The sequence below is a fragment of the Herpailurus yagouaroundi genome, unplaced genomic scaffold, assembly GCF_014898765.1.
Source record: "Herpailurus yagouaroundi ecotype Mexico unplaced genomic scaffold, PumYag 557, whole genome shotgun sequence".
In the NCBI taxonomy this organism is placed as follows: domain Eukaryota; kingdom Metazoa; phylum Chordata; class Mammalia; order Carnivora; family Felidae; genus Herpailurus; species Herpailurus yagouaroundi.
The window spans coordinates 2,282,440-2,297,770 of record NW_024412774.1 but is presented as its reverse complement, the minus strand read 5'-3'; the positions used below and the strand labels follow the sequence as shown (position 1 = coordinate 2,297,770).

The following is a 15,331-nucleotide window of genomic DNA, read 5'->3' as shown; positions in this document are numbered from 1 at the left end:
CGGCTCCGCCCCGCTCCCCGGCTCCGCCCCGCTCCCCGGCTCCGCCCACCGCTCAACCTCACACCTCCCATCTTAGGCGCATGCGCCCACTGCCTTCCCTCAGGGCTCGGCGCGTGACGTCACCACGCAAGGGGCGGGCGGCGAGCCAGAGGTATTACCATGGCGACCGCGGCCCCCTCAGCTGTGCCCGCTGTGAGGGCAGAGTCCTCTGCAACGGACCCCAAAGCTCGCGAACGGGTCGGCCACTGTGGCAGGACCTGGCGAGCTGGGCCAGGGAAAGGAGGCGGGGACGCCTGAGTCGGAGACCTTTCTCACTCCCAGGCACCTCCTGTTTCTCTGCCCCTTTGAGTCTACGGCACCCAGAAGTTTCTGGGCCTCTCTTTCCTAGGCCGTCAGTCTGATAGTTGCCCTGGAGACACAGACGCCGGAAGCTTGACGCATAAGGCGGGGCCAGGCTGGAAGGAGGATTCCGACTGGCAGAGATGCCACACCGCAGGCTTTGAACGACAGGTCGGGGGCGCACATGCGCGTTGAGTTGGCCGCGCGCATTCGCGGTCCGTGGTGTCCAGGGGTCCGCGAGCCTCGGTCGCCTGGGCAGTGTCGCAGGTCGCGCTGGTGGAGGGACGCCGAGTCTGCGCAGGCGGGGCTCTCCGGGCCTCGGTCACGAGTCCAGAAGTGCCGGCTCCAAAGAAGTGCCTCCGGAGGTGAGTGCGACCCCCGGTTACCCCCGGGTTTCCGAATGCAATGCCCAAGCTCCTAGTAACAGCCCCCACTCACCGACATGTGACGTCATAGCTCCCATCGAGGGGGAGAGGGCAAATTGGAAGGTGTCGTAGATTCTGGTCGCCCACTTGTACCCCCCCCCCCCCACCCCCTCTGCGACGGGGAGTTTGGGTTGGGACCCTTTCGTCCTCTGTAGGCGTCAGTTACCCCTTTTGTGAAATGATCTTTGGAGTTACTCTGCCCCTTACTAGCTCTGAGACCCCGGGCGAGGTGCACACGCTCTGTGCCTCGGTTTCCCCCAAATTGAGGGGGATGATAGAATTTGACTCTCTAATGGAACCTTAGGACAGTGCCCCGCACACCGTGACCTCTCAAGTGTTAGTGTCTGATTGTCATCGTCGTCATCTTTGGTTTGGGGATTTGGACAAATCCCTCGCCTACTCTGGAGTCTCGGTGTGTTGATTTGAGAAATGGACGTAGTTTGTTTTGTGAACGTTAATCTTGCTTCTCAGCACACAGCCAATGACTGTCTAACCGGAGGGATGCTACGGGGTTTGGTGGTAGGACCCTGTAATTCCAGAAATCTGCCCTTGTCACGTCCACTGCTGCACGACCCTGGTCAGTTCTCGTCCTTGAGGAGCTCTGAGTTTCCTCAAGTGGAAAATTATGGGGACGGACTTCTAATTCTCACTCTGGTCCAAGCACTGGCCCTAACTTTGCTTGGGCAAGCTGTCCTGTCCATCTTCGCGTCATCTGTAAAATAACCAGGGGGAGCTCAGTTGACTTGGAGGTCACTTTGAATTGCAGTCAGAAGATCTGGTGTCCCTCTCCTCACCCCACCTTACCCTCCCTTTGTATCCAGCATCTTATTCTTAGTCTCAGATATGCCTTCATTGCCTTTTTTTTTAATGTTTATTTTTTAATGTTTATTTATTTTTTTATAACTTTTATTTTTTTTAATATATGAAATTTATTGTCAAATTGGTTTCCATACAACACCCAGTGCTCATCCCAAAAGGTGCCCTCCTCAATACCCATCACCCCCCCTCCCCTCCCTCCCACCCCCCCATCAGCCCTCAGTTCGTTCTCAGTTTTTAAGAGTCTCCTGTGCTTTGCCTCTCTCCCACTCTAACCTCTTTTTTTTCCTTCCCCTCCCCCATGGGTTTCTGTTAAGTTTCTCAGGATCCACATAAGAGTGAAACCATATGGTATCTGTCTTTCTCTGTATGGCTTATTTCACTTAGCATCACACTCTCCAGTTCCATCCACGTTGCCACAAAGGGCCATATTTCATTCTTTCTCATTGCCACGTAGTACTCCATTGTGTATATAAACCACAATTTCTTTATCCATTCATCAGTTGATGGACGTTTAGGCTCTTTCCATAATTTGGCTATTGTTGAGAGTGCTGCTATAAACATTGGGGTACAAGTGCCCCTATGCATCAGCACTCCTGTATCCCTTGGGTAAATTCCTAGCAGTGCTATTACTGGGTCATAGGGTAGGTCTATTTTTAATTTTTTGAGGAACCTCCCCACTGTTTTCCAGAGTGGCTGCACCATAATGTTTATTTATTTTTGAGAGAGAGACAGAGACAGAGCGTGATTGGGGGAGGGGCAGAGAGAGGGAAACACAGAATCTGAAGCAGGCTCCAGGCTCTGAGCTGTCAGCACAGAGCCTGTCGTGGGGCTTGAACTCACGAACCATGAGATCACGACCTGAGCTGACGTCAGATGCTTAACCGACTGAGCCACCCAGGCGCCCCTAATGTTTATCTATTCTTGAGAAAGACACACAGAGTGTGAGTGGGTCCAGGACAGTGACAGAGGGAGACACAGAATCCAAAGCAGGCTCCAGGCTCCGAGCTGTCAGCACAGAGCCCGACACCAGGATCGAACCGACTGAACCAACCAGATGCTCCAGTTTTGTTTTTTTTTTTTTAATTGTCTAGCAAAATTGGGCTAAGTCATGTTTCCCTTGCCCTGTCTCTGAAATCAGGGTTTAACTAGGTCAGTGCCCCTTATGACCTCTGGAGGCCCAAATCCTGTGGTCAGGAAGTTATTTTTTCATTTCTCTTTCAGGCTTTCTCAGTGAAGAGGTAAGTTTATCTGTAGCAGCTTAACGCTTACCAATCCCTTTTATCAGGTTATATCTGTTCTCATTGTATTTACTGTTAGGACTATCTTTATGGCAGTGATACTGGGTTTCCATTTGGGGCAGTATATGAAGTTTCATCTTAAAAATGAACTTAGGGGGCACCTGGGTGGCTCAGTCGGTTGGGCGTCCGACTTCGGCTCAGGTCATGATCTCACGGTCCGTGGGTTTGAGCCCCAGGTCGGGCTCTGTGCTGACTGCTCAAAGCCTGGAGCCTGTTTCGGATTCTGTGTCTCCCTCTCTCTGTGACCCTCCCCCGTTCATGCTCTGTCTCTCTCTGTCTCAAAAATAAATAAACATTAAAAAAAAATTTTAAAAAAATGAACTTAGTACACAGGGACACCTAGGTGGCTCAGTGGGTTAAGCATCCAACTTTAGCTCAGGCCATGATCTTGTGGTTTGTGAGTTCACACTTGATCTTAGCCAAAAGGCCAAGAAGCGATTGTGGTTTGTGAGTTCAAGTCCCCTGTCTGGCTCTGTGCTGACAGCTCAGAGCCTGGAGCCTGCTTCGGATTTTGTGTCTCCCTCTCTCTCTTCCCCTCCCCCTCTCTCCTCTGTCTCTCTCAAAAAAAAAAAAAAAAAAAAGTTAAAAAGATTTTTAAAAAGATTAAAAAAAAAAACAGTACAGGGTGACTGGCTGGCTCAGTTGGTGGAGCGTGTGACTCTTGATCTTGGGGTTGTGAGTCTGAGCCCCATGTTGGGTGTAGAGAGCACTTAAAAATAAAATCTTCGGGGCACCTGGGTGGCTCAGTCGGTTAAGCGTCCGACTTCGGCTCAGGTCATGATCTTACGGTTCGTGAGTTTGAGCCCCGCGTCGGGCTCTGTGCTGACAGCTCAGAGCCTGGAGCCTGCTTCACATTCTGTGTCTCCCTCTCTCTCTGCCCCTTCCCTGCTCATGCTGTGTCTCTGTCTCAAAAATAAATAAACGTTAAAAAAAAATTTTTTTTTAAATAAAAATCGTCAAAAAACCACAACTTTGTACATTCATTGGTTCTCAGCTTGGTTTTACATCAGAGCCATTTAGGAGCTGTTAAAGAAGATAATATTGTGCGGGGCGTCTGGGTGGCTCAGTTGGTTAAGTGTCCAACTTCAGTTTAGGTCATGATCTCACAGTTCATGAGTTCGAGCCCTGCATCAGGCTCCATGCTGGCAGTGCAGGGCCTGTTTGTGATTCTGTCTCTCCCTCTCTCTGTCTCTCCTGCACACACACACTGTGTGTGTGTGTCTCTCTCTCTGTCTCGAAATAATAAATAAATTTTAAAAAATAATACTGTGCTCAGATCCACCTCTGGAGATGAGTTCAAATTGTGGTGGTTGTGACCCAGCGCATTGTGTTTTAAAACTCCTCAGAAGGGGCGCCTGGGTGGCGCAGTCGGTTAAGCGTCCGACTTCAGCCAGGTCACGATCTCGCGGTCCGTGAGTTCAAGCCCCGCGTCAGGCTCTGGGCTGATGGCTCAGAGCCTGGAGCCTGTTTCTGATTCTGTGTCTCCCTCTCTCTCTGCCCCTCCCCCATTCATGCTCTGTCTCTCTCTGTCCCAAAAAATAAATAAACGTTGAAAAAAAAAATTAAAAAAAAAAAAAAAAAACAACTCCTCAGAAGATTCTAGCGTATTAGGTTGGAGAAACACTGACCAGGTCATCTATAAAGGTCTGTTGTGCTCTAACTCTCATTAATGTTTTCATTCCTAAGTCCTAAAGAGGCCTTTGCCTACTTTGCCTTCCTTCATTCAGTAACTAACCCCTTCATCTAAATAATTGTGAAGGTGTTCCTTGCAAGGCTCCCCAAAAGGTGCCAGTTTGGCATGTGGACAATTTTGAGTTGAAGGCAGTCAAGACCCTGCAGGCTCAGGAGAAACTTACCCCTCCCTTAACTGCCTAGAAGAATCTAAGTTGGGGGGTCTTTCCAGAATAAGTGTTATTACCAGAGATAAATATTACCTGAGTGACCCATCTGTATGGCAGGGTAAACATCTACTGACCAAACATCTGTTCTTATTGCCCTGCTCCCCTTTGAAGCCCCAGCCCCTGATCCCACTCCTTAGCTCAGGATGGCATGCGTACCTCATCTTACCTTTCTGTCTTGAAACCTCTCTCTTTTATGTATGTGGGGATCCTGTGTGTTCAAAATTAAATTTGTTTTTCTCCTATTAATCTATCTCATGTCAGTTTAATTCTTAGACCAGCGAGAAAAACCTTTGAAGGATAAAGGAAATTTTGTCTTCCCCAGCATATTTTTTATAATAAAACTGTAACTGTAAGTATGGTGCTTTCCTGAGTTCTGGGAGTCCACTAGCCCCATACTAGTGGGACCCTCTGAATTTGTAGCCAACTTGTGCAGAAGCCAGGAGCCCTCATGTGGGGCCGTGTTGTGCCTTCAACCTATGATCCCCAACCCCAAATAATCTAATTCCCTCTAATGCTATTATGATTTATCCCCACCCCCCATTAGGTCTGATCTAGAATTAGGCTGGTGGTGTTCCAACTACAGCACTCCTGTGGAGTATTGGCTGGGGATGGTGTTGAAAGAGCCTGTTGTTCCCCCCCCCTCCCCCCCCCCCCCCCGCAAAAAGTGTTTTTTTATTTTTTGGGGGGCGTTTTTTTTTTTTTTTTTTTTTTTTTTTGAGAGAGGATGCAAGCAGGGGAGGGGCAGAGAGAGGGGACAGAGGATCTGAAGCAGGCTCTTCGTTGACAGCAGAGAGCCCTAAGTGTGGCTTGAAGTCACAGACCACCAGATCATTACCTGAGCCAAAGTCAGATGCTCAACCAACAGAGCTACCCATGTACCCCAACAATAGCTGGGCTGCTTAAAAAAAAACAAACTGACCAGTGATCTGGACCATGCTCCTGCTTTATTAATGCTGATGTGAGCTGCCATTTGGAGTGCTTCTCATAGACCAAACAAAATACTGAGACCTGGACCTCACTTCCTGGACCTCCCAGGCGGAACCTCCCCTGTAGGTTCTTTGGCTGGTCTAATAATTAAATTGATATAAGACAGATTAACAGGAGGAAAACAAAAGTTTAATAACATACACACCTCCTGTGCACACGGGAGAGACCCAGGGAAACAGTAACTGCGAAATGGTAGAAGCCATTGCCTTCAATAGCATCTTGAACTGAAGACAAAAGATTTTCCTGGCCGTTAGTTACGGGAGGGCACCAGGGAAAGCACAGTAAGCAAGAGTGGGTTGTAGTGCAGACTGAAGTCCAGCCTTTCCCATTGGTCCAGGGTTTCCTAGAGATTGAAAAGGGGTAGCCTCGGGGCGCCTGGGTGGCGCAGTCGGTTAAGCGTCCGACTTCAGCCAGGTCACGATCTCGCGGTCCGGGAGTTCGAGCCCCGCGTCGGGCTCTGGGCTGATGGCTCAGAGCCTGGAGCCTGCTTCCGATTCTGTGTCTCCCTCTCTCTCTGCCCCTCCCCCGCTCATGCTCTGTCTCTCTCTGTCTCAAAAATAAATAAAGGTTAAAAAAAATTAAAAAAAAAAAAAAGGGTAGCCTCTACTCTGTTTTTAGAGCTTGTCTTGTGTCTGCCTATTCAAGGAGGCACATCTTGAAGTGGCGTCCTTTACCCCCTTCTGTGCTCTTTCCCCTCCTGCAGCTTGATCTGATGCATCCTGTTGTGAGTCCACACAGTGCTTGCCGACCTGCGTCAGGATCTTGGCTCTGTAGCTACCTGGCTACGGAGGTGATGGCGAGCAGTCCTCCTGTTCAGGACGGTGGGTTATGTCACCTCCCGGGATTATCACAGAGTAAACAGGCTAATAACTACAGCTCTGAAAAACAGTGCCCGCCACACGAGTCCAATAACCGTTGGTGGTGGTTTCACTTGTTTTTCTTCTGATAGTAAATGTGAAGTGGCTGGCGCCTAATTGCTTACCAAGATGACGCATAGTATCTGTTTAATACAATTCATATTGCTAATAGTAGCTGCCATGTACTGAATATTCACTATGTGCCAAAGTGGGTAAAGCACTTACGTTACCGCACCTTCGCTGTAGTCCCACGAATGTAGTCTGCTCTCGACAATCCCCGTTTCATCAACAAGAAAATCCAGCCCAGAGCGGGCTGTCCCACTTGGGCAGGGCCACGAAACAAGTGTATAGCCTGCTCGTCCGCTGAATGTCAGAACCTCCCGTTAGCCTTGCTGTTTTCTACCTCTGATGTTACAGTGATTACATAGCGATATACATGTGTGATTTATAATAAGAAATAATTTATTTGGTCTTCATCCCCATTTCTGGTACAGATCTCCTAAAACCTTGGAATTTCCTTGGAATTGAGTGATGAAGGTGCCTTGAACATGTTCATGAGGTGACTTTCTTTTTTTTTTTTTTAATTTTTTTTTTCAACGTTTATTTATTTTTGGGACAGAGAGAGACAGAGCATGAACGGGGGAGGGGCAGAGAGAGAGGGAGACACAGAATCGGAAACAGGCTCCAGGCTCTGAGCCATCAGCCCAGAGCCCGACGCGGGGCTCGAACTCACGGACCGCGAGATCGTGACCTGGCTGAAGTCGGGCGCTTAACCGACTGCGCCACCCAGGCGCCCCCATGAGGTGACTTTCTGAAAGCACGTAGGGGTGGGACTGGTTGCCAAGAGAACTGACCAAGTCCTGGAGGGTTGGTACTTCCAGCCCCCACCCGCCTGATCTCTGGGCGGGGAGAGGAGTTGGTGGTTGGATCAGACACCAATGGCCAGTGACTTAATTGATCGTGCCTATATAATGGAGCCGCCCTAAAACCCCAAAAGCATGGGTTCTGGAAGCTTTCAGGTTGGTGAACATGTGGAGATGTTGGAGAGACCCAGACACCCTTTCTCTGTACCTGGTCCCGAGCATCCCTTACATCTGGCTGTTCTCGAGTTCTGTGCTTTTATCATAAATCACTAATCTAGTGAGTAAAATGTTTCTCTGGATTCTGTGAACTGCTCTAGCAAATTAATTGAACCTGAGGAGGGCGTCGTGGGGACCTCTGATTGACAGCCAGAAGCACAGGAGACAACCTGGATTGATGTATGAAGGTTGTGGGGCCAGTCTTGTAGGAGTGAGCCCTTCACTGTGGGATGTCATGCTGTTTCTGGTAAGGTGTTAGAATTGAGTTGAATTGGGGGCGCCTGGGCGGCTCAATCGGTTGGGCGTCTGACTTCGGCTCAGGTCATGATCTCGTGGTCTGAGTTTGAGCCCCGCATCGTGCTCTCTGCTGACAGCTCAGAGCCTGGAGCCTGCTTCAAATTCTACGTCTCCCTCTCTCTCTCGGCCCCTCCCTTGCTCACGCGTTGTGTCTCTCTCCCTCTCTCTCAAAAATAAACAAACATTAAAAGGAATTTTTTAAAAAAGAGTTGAGGGGCGCCTGGGTGGCTCAGTCGGTTGAGTGACCGACTTCGGCTCAGGTCATGATCTCGTGGTCCGTGAGTTCGAGCCCCGCGTCGGGCTCTGTGCTGACAGCTCAGAGCCTGGAGCCTGTTTCTGGAGCCTGGAGATTCTGTGTCTCCCTCTCTCTGCCCCTCCCCCGTTCATGCTCTGTCTCTCTCTGTCTCAAAAATAAATTAACGTTAAAAAAAAAAAAAAAAAAAGTTGAAATTGTAGGACCCCCAGCTGGTGTCAGAGAACTGCTTGTGGTGGCAAGTGGGGAAAAAAACCAAAAGGCATTACAATCGGTGTTGATTGGAACATGTAACCCCATTCTAGATTCCTGGGGCCCCATTCCCCCAAGAAAGATCCCTTCTTTCTTTTGACTCTAACAAGACCTTGACAGAATAACCAAGGGTCTGCACAGCACCCTTATAACATTTCCTTTACCTCATGCAGTTTGGAATATGTGGGGGGCTCCATCCCAAACACTGGGCTTCATTTGGCCCCAGGTGGTGCTGCTCCAATTTTTTATTTTTATTTATTCATTTTTTTTTAATTTTTAAAAAAAAATTTTTAATGTTTATTTGTTTTTGAGACAGGGAGAGACAGAGCATGAACGGGGGAGGGTCAGAGAGAGAGGGAGACACAGAATCGGAAGCAGGCTCCAGGCTCTGAGCCATCAGCCCAGAGCTGATGTGGGGCTCGAACTCACGGACCGCGAGATCATGACCTGAGCCGAAGTCGGACGTTTAACCGACTGAGCCACCCAGGCGCCCCCCAATTTTTTAAAGAAATGGTATTTGTGTGACTGGATGGAGGTGTTAGCTAACAGTGGTGTTAACCATTTTGCAGTATAATTGTATCCAGTCAACACACTGTGCACCTTAAACTTACACAGTATCATGTGCCAGTGATAATCAAGCTGGAAAGAAGAAAGAGTTCCTCAGGTGCTCAGTCCAGATTGGGAACCACAGGGGTAGAGATTCTTCTACCCCAAGATGAATTTCATCGTTCGTTCCTGCACCTCAGAGTCCTTTGGGGTGAGGTGGTGTGGGCAGAGGTTGGGCAGACAAACAAATGGGCAGCCGTGAGTGTGAAAAGCTCTGAGATGAGGAAAAGTATAGGATCCTGAGGGACCACAAGCTAATAAATGCTTCCTCCACCCAAGCTGGGAGAGGGGAGGCAGAGTGGGGGTTACCCCAGGGAGGATTTCTGGGAGGAAGTGCAGTGCAATCTAAAGGAAGGGAGAGGTCACATGAAAGTGGGCATAAAGGGGATACATCACTCTGCCCGTGTTCCATTAACACTGGCTGTGAGGGAGGATAAGAAGGGTAGCCTTGACTCAGGGTGGCTATGGACCGGCTCAATGTCAGGGTTCCTTCACTGTTGGGAGCAACCAGCAGAACTGACGGTCAGATGCATCTGCTAATAATAACCAAGCAACTGTGGTAATAATATAGCAACTAAGTGCCATTTGCCAAGCACACACTGTGCAGCAGAAGTTAGGCTGAACGCTTGACACCCAGTATGGCCTTGAACCCTTCTGGCCACCCAGAGAGATGCTTTGTCCAGTCTTATAAATGGGGCCTCTCTCTGAGCCTCAGTTCCCCCCGCCCCTGCCACCATATAGGAGGCACAGTTCCCTATGTACACTTGTGAGGATTTAAGGAAGTCACATCTGATGCTCCCAGCACACAGTAGGAGCTCAGCAGATGGTAGTTGCTTTTCCTAAAGCTATCGAGTGCCATCTAGTGGTTGAGCAGCACACAGCCATGGTGCCACCTGGTGGCCACATCCCGCAATTGCTCAGCCGGGCTGAGGGGTATTGCTTGCACGCAGGCGTTCTCAAACTCTCGGCTCCCCGTGCGGGGCAGGCAAATGCTGCAAGTGAGGGGTGCTGGCAGGGTGTGCGACATAGAGAGCGATGGGGATAGTTGTGGACGGAATCCATCCCACATCTCCAGCAGAGTGCTGCTATGTGGGGATGCAGACTTACCTAGAATTCCCCTAAACTGTGATTTTTTTTCACCCCAAGGAACGCCAATTCATGTGGAAAGCGTCTCTATTTTTAGAGATGGGCACTAATAGAAATTGTTTTGCAAACACTGTGTTGGCCAGACACATCCGGAGTCTGACTATAGCCCATGACCCATCATTTTTGTGACATCTAGTTATATGGTCATGTATGACTTTTAGAATAAATCTTAACCTCACCCCCATTTTTGGTGATTGTGGTGGTTAATTTTATGTGTCAACTTGACTGGATCATGGCCTGCTCAGATACTTGGTTAAAGATGATTTCTGAGGGGCGCCTGACTGGCTCAGCACTGGAGTATGTGACTCTTGGTCTCGGGGTTGTGACTTCAAGCCCCACGTTGGGTGGAGATTACTTAAAAATAAACTCTGGAAAAAAAAAAAGGTGATTTCTGTGAGTCTGTGAGGGTGTTTGCGGAAGATGTTAGCATTTGAATCAGTAGACTGAGTAAAGCCAAAGACCCTGCCTTCGTGGTTGCCATTACCCAATCCACTGTGGGCCTGAATAAAACAAAAAAGGCTGAGGAAGGGGCAAATTCTGTCTCAGGCTGACCCCTTGGTGTGGAATTTACAACACTGGCTTTCATGGGTCTCCAGCGAGCAGATGGCAAGCTGTGGGTCTTCTCAGACCCCATAAACACATGAGCCGATTGGTCCTAAGAAGCACTGTGTGTTGTATGTAAGCAATGAATCACGGGAATCTACTCCCAAAACCAAGAGCACACTGTATGTTAGCCAATTTGACAATAAATTATATTTTAAAAAAAGAAAAAAAAAGAAATCTCTTTATATATATCCTATTGGTCTGTTTCTCCAGAGAATCTTAAGTTGTAGTGGTTTTTTATTAATTGCCTATTATGTGCCCCATGCTTTACCTGCATTATTGTCGTATAATTTTCCCTGCAACTTAAAGGATAGTGATTATTAGCTCAACTTTAAAATCATCAATTTATAATAGGAACCTTTATTTAGCTCTGAGCACATGTTAGAGATTTTGCTAAGTGCAATATGTTGATGACTTCATTGAGTTTCTATACCAAGTCCTTAAGGTGGATTCTGTTGTTATCCACATTTTGCAAAGGAGGAGACAGGCACAGAGAGGTTGAATGCCCCCCTCCTTATTTTTATAGGTGGTGTTTTGACTTTTTTTTAAATTTTATTTTATGTTTGAACATGTAAAATGTCCACATGGTTCAAAAGTCACAATTTTTTAATTTTTTTAAGTAATCCTTCCACCCAACGTGGGGCTCTAACTCACAACCCCGAGATCTAGGGTCACGTGCTCTACTGAGTCAGCCAAGCACCCCAGTTGACACTCATTTATACCTTCCTAATTTTACTTAAGAATTCATTCTGGAAATATTCTTTAACAGGTGCCAAGTTTATCCAATCCTTTCTGTGTGTGTGTGTGTGTGTGTGTGTGTGTGTGTGTGTGTGTGTGTGTATGTGTGTGTCTATATCCTGGTCAACAGTGATTACAGACTTGTAGTTTTTGGCATTGTCATGAGGAGTACTCCATGGTGGTTTAAATTTATTTTTGATTTCTAATCAAACTTAGCAGCTTTTTACTAATCATTGATGATTCAGGTTTTGCTTCTGTAAATTGCCTGTCTGTATTTCATTTTTTCGGTTTTCATTTTCATTTCTTTTTTTTTTCAAATAAGTCATTTGTTTTTTTATTGATTTTTGGGGGTATTTTGTATAATCAGGTTACAATTTCTCTGCAACAAACAGGCTATGTATGATGGGGTCATCCATCCATCCAATCCATCCAACCCACCCATCCCAAGTTAACATATACTCTAATAATGATTTTGGGAATAGAATTTAGTGATTCATCACTTACATATGACGCCCAGTGCTCATCCCAACAAGTGCACTCCTTAATGCCCCTCACCCTTTTAGCCCTTCCCTGCACCCAATACCCTGCCAGCAACCCTCACTTTGCTCTCTTTAAGAGTCTCTTATAGTTTGTCTCCCTCTCTGTTTTTATATTATATTTGCTTCCCTTCCCTTGTGTTCATCTGTTTTGTATCTTAACGTCCTCATATGAGTGAAGTCATATGATTTTTGTCTTTCTCTGACTAATTTCGCTTAGCATAATACCCTCTAGTTCCAACCATGTAGTTGAAAATGGCAGGATTTCATTCTTTTTGATCGCCGAGCAGTATTCCATTATATGTATACATATATACACACATATATACATACATACCACAGCTTCTTTATCTACTCATTAGTCAATGGATATTTGGGCTCTTTCTATACTTTGGCTATTGTCAATAGTGCTGCTATAAACAGTAGGGTGCATGTGCCCCTTCGAATCAGCACTCTTGTATCCCTTGGGTAAATACCTAGTAGTGCAATTGCTGGGTCATAGGGTAGTTCTAGTATTAATTTTTTGAGGAACCTTCATTCCAGAGTGGCTGTACCAGCTTGCATTCCCACCAGCAATGCAAAAGAGATCCTCTTTGTCCGCATCCTCGCCAACATCTGTTTTGCCTGAGTTGTTAATGTTAGCCATTCTGACAGGTGTGAGGTGGTATCTCATTGTGGTTTTGATTTGCATTTCCCTTATGATGAGTGATGGTGAGCATTTTTTCATGTGTCTGTTAGCCATCTGGATGTCTTCTTTGGAAAAGTGTCTATTCATGTCTTTTGCCGATTTCTTCACTGGATTATTTGTTTTTTGGGTGTTGAGTTTGATAAGTTCTTTATAGATTTTGAATATTGACTCTTTATCTGAAATGTCGTTTGCAAATATCTTCTCCCATTCTGTCGGTTGCCTTTTAGTTTTGCCGATTGTTTCCTTCGCTGTGCAGAAGCTTTTTATTTTAATGAGGTCCCAGTAGTTCATTTTTGCTTTTGTCTCCCTTGCCTCCGGAGACATGTCAAGTAATAAGTTGTTGCGGCCGAGGTCAGAGAGGTTGTTGCTTGTTTTCTCCTTTAGAATTTTGATGGCTTCCTGTTTTACATTTAGGTCTTTCATCCATTTTGAGCTTATTTTTGTGTATGGTGTAAGAAAGTGGCCCAGGTTAATTTTTTCTGCGCGTCGCTGTCCAGTTTTCCCAGCACCACTTGCTGAAGAGAGTGTCTTTATTCCATTGGATATTCTTTCCTGCTTTGTCAAAGATTAGTTGGTCATACGTTAATGGATCCATTTCTGGGTTCTCTATTCTGTTCCATTGATCTAAGTATCTGTTTTTGTGCCAGTGCCGTACTATCTTGATGATTACAGCTTTGTAATGCAGCTTGAAGTCTGGAATTTTGATGCCTCCAGCTTTCGTTTTCTTTTTCAGGATTGCTTTGGCTATTCGGGGTCTTTTCTGGTTCCATACAAATTTTAGGAGTGTTTGTTCTAGCTCTGTGAAGAATTATGGTGTTATTTTGATAAGGATTGCATTGAATATGTAGATTGCTTTGGATAGTATCGACATTTTAACAATATTTGTTCTTCCAATCCACGAGCATGGAATATTTTTCCATTTTTTGGTGTTCTCAAATTTCTTTCATAAGCTTTCTATAGTTTTCAGTGTATAGATTTTTCACCTCTTTGGTTAGGTTTATTCCTTGGTATTTTATGGTTTTTAACGCAGTTGCAAATGGGATTGATTCCTTGATTTCTCTTTCTGTTTCTTCATTATTGGTGTATAGAAATGCAACCGATTTCTTTACATTGATTTTATATCCTGCAACTTTGCTGAATCCATAGATCAGTTCTAGCACGTTTTTTTGGTGGTCTTTTGGGTTTTCCACATAGAGTACCATGTCATCGGTGAAGAATGAAAGTTTGACCTCCATCTGGACGATTTGGATGCCTTTTATTTCTTTGTGTTGTCTGAGAGCTGAGGCTAGGGCTTCCAACATTACGTTGAATAACAGAGGTGAGAGTGAGAGTGGACATCCTTGTCATGTTCCTGATCTTAGGGGGAAAGCTCTCAGTTTTTCCCCATTGAGGATGATATTAGCGGTAGGTCTTTTATATGTGGCCTTTATGATCTTGAAGTATGATCCTTCTATCCGTACTTTCTTGAGGGTTTTTATCAAGAAAGGATGCTGTATTTTGTCAAATGCTTTCTCTGCATCTATTGAGAGGATCATGTGGTTCTTATCCTTTCTTTTATTAATGTGATGTAACACATTGATTGATTTGTGGATATTGAACCAGTCCTGCATCCTAGGAATAAATCCCACTGATTGTGATGAATAATTCTCTTTTTTTTTAAAAAAAATTTTTTTAACGTTTATTTATTTTTGGGGGGACAAAGAGAGACAGAGCATGAACGGGGGAGGGGCAGAGAGAGAGAGGGAGACACAGAATCGGAAACAGGCTCCAGGCTCTGAGCCGTTAGCCCAGAGCCCGACGCGGGGCTCGAACTCACCGAGCGCGAGATCGTGACCTGGCTGAAGTCGGCCGCTTAACCGACTGCGCCACCCAGGCGCCCCTGAATAATTCTCTTAATATATTGTTGGATCTAGTTTGCTAGTATCTTGTTGAGAATTTTTACATCCATGTTCATCAGGGAAATTGGTCTGTAGTTCTCCTTTTTAGTGGGGTCTTTGTCTGGTTTTGTAATAAAGGTAATGTTGGCTTCATAGAATGAGTTTGGAAGTTTTCCATTTCTATTTTTTGGAACAGCTTCAAAAGAATAGGTGTTAACTCTTCTTTAAATGTTTGGTAGAATTCCCCTGGAAAGGCATCCAGCCCTGGAGTCTTGTTTGTTGAGAGATTTTTGATTACTGATTCAACTTCCTTACTAGTTATGGATCTGTTCAAATGTTCTATTTCTTCGTGTTTCAGTTTTGGTAGTTTATATGTTTCTAGGAATTTGTCCATTTCTTCCAGAGTGCCCAATTTGTTGGCATATAATTGCTCATAATATTCTCATATTATTGTTTGTATTTTTGCGGTATTGGTTGTAATCTCTCCTTTTTCATTTTTGATTTTATTTATTTGGGTCCTTTTTCTTTTTGATCAATCTGGCTAGGGGTTTATCAGTTTTGTTCATTCTTTCAAAGAACTAGCTCCTGGCTTCATTGATCTGTTCTTGTTTTTCGATTTCAGTATCATTG

At 45.8% G+C, this 15,331-nt stretch overlaps 1 protein-coding gene and 1 long non-coding RNA gene across 2 annotated transcripts in view; both read left to right on the top strand.

The window, feature by feature from the left end:
* Positions 1-212: 212 nt before the first annotated feature.
* Positions 213-15,331, top strand: part of ZNF667 (zinc finger protein 667) — a 59,814-nt gene continuing 44,695 nt past the window's right edge. The window contains exon 1 of the mRNA XM_040465353.1: positions 213-704. Within this exon, the coding sequence (XP_040321287.1) occupies positions 524-704 (181 nt within the window). The 5' untranslated portion in view covers positions 213-523. The remainder of the gene's footprint in view (positions 705-15,331) is intronic.
* Positions 6,364-7,797, top strand: LOC121023497 (uncharacterized). Its single transcript, XR_005787432.1, has 2 exons — positions 6,364-7,185; positions 7,430-7,797. It is a non-coding gene; the product is annotated as an uncharacterized LOC121023497 (long non-coding RNA).